The sequence below is a fragment of the Solanum stenotomum genome, chromosome 6 (assembly GCF_019186545.1).
Source record: "Solanum stenotomum isolate F172 chromosome 6, ASM1918654v1, whole genome shotgun sequence".
Taxonomy (NCBI): Eukaryota; Viridiplantae; Streptophyta; class Magnoliopsida; order Solanales; family Solanaceae; genus Solanum; species Solanum stenotomum.
Genome location: NC_064287.1, coordinates 21,433,151 through 21,438,616, shown reverse-complemented (window position 1 = coordinate 21,438,616; position 5,466 = coordinate 21,433,151). Strand labels below are relative to the sequence as shown.

At 34.5% G+C, this 5,466-nt stretch overlaps 1 protein-coding gene across 1 annotated transcript; it reads right to left on the bottom strand.

Moving 5' to 3' along the window:
• Positions 1-264: 264 nt before the first annotated feature.
• On the bottom strand, positions 265-3,990 carry LOC125868303 (vacuolar protein sorting-associated protein 32 homolog 2). The gene is made up of 8 exons (XM_049548947.1): positions 3,781-3,990; positions 3,582-3,685; positions 1,996-2,095; positions 1,687-1,772; positions 1,507-1,598; positions 1,223-1,337; positions 865-1,081; positions 265-585 (listed from the first exon to the last, which is right to left on the bottom strand). The coding sequence occupies exons 2-7, from the start codon at positions 3,651-3,653 to the stop codon at positions 890-892; spliced, it is 657 nt and encodes a 218-aa protein (XP_049404904.1). The 5' UTR covers positions 3,654-3,685; positions 3,781-3,990; the 3' UTR covers positions 265-585; positions 865-889.
• Between the last annotated feature and the right edge of the window lie 1,476 nt (positions 3,991-5,466).

The following is a 5,466-nucleotide window of genomic DNA, read 5'->3' as shown; positions in this document are numbered from 1 at the left end:
CAGTTCCCATGCTACAAGGCGAAAAAAAAAGAAAGAAAAAGAAAAAGAAACACCATAATGGACCATAAGAATGAAATCTACATTGGCATGGAAGTATATAATATGCTTTGGCACAGATCTAGCCCACGCAGTTGGTGCAAGCAAAACCATTTAACATTCAGACGAAGACATCCCATGCGTACAACATGAGTAAGGAAGGATCCAAAACATATCAAGGGATTTGCAAGCAATGACAGGATAGTAAGATACAAAAATACCAAGGTACACATTATTCAATCACCAATTTGCAGAAACAAGACAATACATTTTATATTATTTTCCTTCCGAGATGGTACAAGATAACTATGGAAATTGTGAATTTAAAAAAAAGAAAAGAAAAAAAGAAGACGGTAGTGAACATAAAATTCACTTAGGAACATAAACCACAAATTCTGGTGTCCATAGAATTCACCATTTTCTGCAACACCAATATGTACACAGCCCTATATATTAACCCACATAGATATCGAGAAATGTGAAAGCATTTGCAGTAGTTTTTTACATGCATATAACCAGTCTCTATATGTAAGCTACCCGTGATAATACCTGCAGAAAAACAAATACGATCACAAACCAATAAAGGACCATACATAGCAATTGCATACTAGCACTTTCATCCAAGTAATCGGGACCAAATGATTGTAAATACTAGATACACTATATGCAAATGGAAGTAAGGACTCCAACAATTCATATCAAAAAATGTTTGCACGTCTTTTGGTGGAATCTTTCAAACACAGGAGCTCACATTTCACCAATCAGTAAGTTAATAGTTAAAAGTCATAGACATACATAAATTTCAGATGGGCTGGTAGTTATAGTTACCGGTTAAAATAAAAGACGGACTAGCTTAAAGAGCCATCTCTGCTTGCAGCGCAGCAAGTTCATCTTCTTCAGCTGTACGCTTCTGAGGAATGGGCCGAGCAGGTTGCTTCCCTGCAGGAACATGGACTGGAGCAGCAGGAGCTGTAGTTGCTGGTTGAAGCAGCTGCTCTTCTAATTCAGCACCTTCCAGTTCTTCAAGTTCTGCCTCCAATTCATCCTGCAACAACAGCATGTCAGAACTAGCAGAAATACATACACATTTTATGTGACAAAGTACTCTTGCATAAAATATAAACTGTCCAACAAATGAAGTCCATAGAGCTAATAGGAAAGCATAATCTAGCATTAGATCGGGAACCTCATCAAAATCAGCTGCTGCACCAATTGGAGTAGCCAAAGCCTCCTGTATTTGCTTCATATTCTCTGTCTGTTCATTTATTTCATCCATTGTCTTGTCCACATCATCAATATTTCTGTAAATAGAATGCATTGTGTAATCAGACAAAAGAAACAATAATAACCCAATATACTCCAGAGATCACATGAATGAAGTATAGAGTAAGAACAAATGATAGAAAAAAAATAGTAGACATGTGCTTCAGTAATTTGGCGATAACTATATAGAGTGACTTTGTTACTTACGTTGCTTTCTGCATTGCTTTCATTGCAGAAGCTCCAGTTCGCAAAGCATCAACAGTTTCAGTTGTAGCTTTTGCGCCTTCTAGCATTATCATCTAGAAATTGAAGTTCGACATGTGAACAGGTGCACAACAAGAATCTCATCCAACACTAAACAAAAGAATTGATAACTGACTAGCAAACCTGATCATGGATGCGAAGCTGGAAATTGCCAAGCTGCTCAATTTGCTGTTCGTAGAGCCTCTTCCTCTTCAAACATTGTATTGCAGCTGCATCATAAAACGACAATTACTCATGTAAGCTAGCTGCACGTATCATGTAAATTCCCTTCAATTGAAATGAAGGTAAGAAATATCAAGAGAAGTTCCTATGCTCTTTAAGTCTTTATACTGTTTATCACATAGCAAGATACAGGGGGCAAAACAAAGTGATAGTCACTATAAGAGCGAGAAACTTAGAAATTCCAAGAAAACACAATAGGATCACCTGTACCTCTTTTGTTCTTTGCTCTTGTAAAATCTTTGGCCTTCTCAACCTCTGTAGAGGCCTTCTTCTGAAGCACCTTTTCCTTTTTCTCAAGCATCTCCAGTGTCTAAGCAAATGTATAACAAAATATTCAAATACATACACCTGCTTGCAAAGGAAAATCATATACGAAGCTGAAAAAAGAGGAACATGGATAAACTAGGGCAAAAGAGCCTAAGCACCTCAATCACTTTGACCTGTATAATGTTTTACCATTCTAAGACAGGTTTTTTCTTTCCCCCCTGAATGTGTCTTAACAAGCAAGTAAATACAACTTCACAATAAGCACAGACCTCTACCATCACTTTTCTTTCTATCACCTTTCTGGTTTACCTAACATAGCAATTTTTATTGGTGGTAAATGTGATCCTATGATGTCATCCAAATAAATAAAACTAGTATGCCAAAGTGAATGTGGAAAGAAATTGTCAACCTCATAAAATTTCTTCCTGAGGCACCAACTGTAAAAAAGACGAACTATGATTTAGCAAGAGAGCAGCACATAACGACATTGTCAAACGTCCTAAGGAGAAGAATTTACACGAAGTAAATGTAACAATTGAAAAGGTTGGACCAATCGACGGAGGGAGTGAGGCTTTCAACCAGAGCCCAAGGGGTTGTATTGTATTTTCCAAGGCAGGGTTGAACTGGAATCTAGCAGAGAATGGTGCTGCGTGGGAGAAACGAAAATCACTATGTGCCACTTGCTGGCGAAGTCAAACTTCGCGATGCAAGAAAAGAAAGAGAGATACTTTTTCCCACAATAGCTAAATACTGCTTCAAAATATTCTCCAGAGGAAGGAATATCATCCCTGATAGGCTTCCTCTTAGATATACATCCTCATGACACACTAATGGCAATTCCATGTACCGAGTTAAAAAGCAAGAGACAATTATAGTAAATTGATTCTGGATAGTTTTTATCAGGTAAATTGGAAGCCATTGACACTAGATTTTGAAGATAATTTAATATCAATCAATTAATAGCCTCAAGCTAAAGAATTAAGGTCGCTTATATGAGATCTTTTTTTATATCGGCGGTGTTAGAGTTTGTGCGCACACTTGTACTAATGCAGCAGTCACCCACAAGCGCAAACACAGGTTCTCAAGGTAATTCTTCCTATCAATGCTGTAGTAGACGGCCTAATACCAAGTATTGCTGTTGCTAACCAAATCTAGGCTCTCCAAATTGTTACTCCCATGTCTCAACCACTGGGCCATCCCCTTGGGAACTTAGTTATATGAGTTCTGTACATCTATGCAGTACAAAATAATCATATTCTAAGCAAGTTATCTGTACCCCGGAAACTAGTTTAATCCCAACTAATGAATGGATTAATTAGAAAAAAAGATGAACCCAACCATATATCAGTTTAGCAGTATCAATTATAAACTCACAGAAAATCCCTAGCTTGTCAAACAAAGCAACAGATAATCTTCTTCTTTGCTAAGGGAAGCAGTCCCAGGTCAGCATATAATGAATTATGCGTAGATATAGATCATAATTAGAGTAAAGGAATATCAATATAGATAAATAAATTAACGATGTCGACCTCGTTTAATTTGTCAAGAGTCATAAGAGCATTAGTTTCCTGCTTGGGTTTCCCAAACATCCGCGAAAACATGTTTGCTTATACAACAAACAAAGGCGAAAATTCTGCAATTAAACCATCAACAAAAATCTCATCATCAGTAAAAGCGAATGAATTTCTGAACCAACTAAGGGGAACGACCATATCTACGTCGCAATACCTGTTGATTACAAGTTACAATTTAGAGTAGAAGCAATATCAACGATTCAACAGCAAATTTGCTTCAACAAGGAAAACTGAATTTGGTTAAATGAATTTAAGTGAAAATTCAGGAAGGAGAACAATAACGGGCCGACCCGGTTGGCTTCTTTGTGGGTGGGTATATGGCTTTTCTTAAGCGTGTTGAGTGAAATTCGAAATGCTAGTCCGAATCCACACGCCAACCATTTCTCTAGTGCCTTCCAAAAGGTTGTTTTGGTTAAATAAATGGGAAACTAAGCAAATGCCTCGTAGATGAAAAATAATTATTAATATATATTCATTTATATTCATATTTCACTAAATAATTACACTATGTATTTTTTAATTAATTTCGCTTAACTGATACTAAATCAGTATCACATATTCTATTGGTATCATTAAGACTGATAATTTCGCTTAATTGATATTATATATATATATATATATTGGTATCATTAAAAATTCTTGTTAAGGAATTACACATTAGTCAATGATACTATAAGAGTATATATATACTCTTATACATTTATTGACTAATGACTAATTTCTGAACAAGAAACCTTAATGATACCAATACAATATATATATACTGATTTAGTATCAATTAAGAGAAATTATCATCCTTAATGATATCAATACAATATATGATACTGATTTAATATCAGTTAAGCGAAATTATCAGCCTTAATGATATCAGTACAATATATGATACTGATTTAGTATCACTTAAGCGAAAATTATCAACCTTAATGAATGGGGTGTGGGGGTGGGGAATGAGTTGTAATTATTTATGAGAGAATTGCTATTTCAGGAATTACTTTGGGTTTGGATATGAACTTGTAAATATTTTGAATTTTATGGCTTATATAGTTTTCCCTAAATAAATAGCTATAGTTTGAATCATAATTATGAATAGTAGACATATTTTAATATAGTTGAGGCACAACTAACAATAGTTGTGAGAGATCCCATTAACTTTTTGACAAGTGTTTTAGTGGGGTCCATTTTATCGCTACACACGTTCTCACCTTCATTTTTTTTTCAAATTCCACCGTTTTCCTCGTCAGTATTTTAGCTCTCTTTTTAAAAAAAATAGTGTTAGATCTTTATTTAACAAAAACCAAATAGAAATAAATAGTTAATATCAATCTAAATTTTGAGTCTTCCTCTCCCGTATTTGCTAATATGATTAAAAAATTGAACTCTGATTAGAATTATAGTCTTCTTTCCTTGATTTATGTATTCTTTGTTGTTGTTAAATGATAAGTACAATACCAAGTCAATATTCAAAAAGAATTATTTCTAAAAAGTAATGATTTTAGATACTAATAGGTGCGCTCCTACTTACTTATGGGTGAGCATTTTTTATAATGTAAAACCTCACTAAATTAATGTAGTTGGGACCGTGAAATATTATTATTTTGTAAAGGTATTATTTAATCGATAAATTAAAAATTATCAATTTATAGAGTGTTTTGAGATTCAACCTTATGATGCTCAGATAATAAAAAATTTCAAGATGTATTATCGGAACATATTTTATCGTAGGATATTAGAAGGCTATGAAGTGGGACATGAAACCGATCCAGGAAAAATTAATGTTTTGGATATTATGAATTTGGCAATCCCGGCTTGGACGACAATTTTCAGCAAAAGACAACAATAA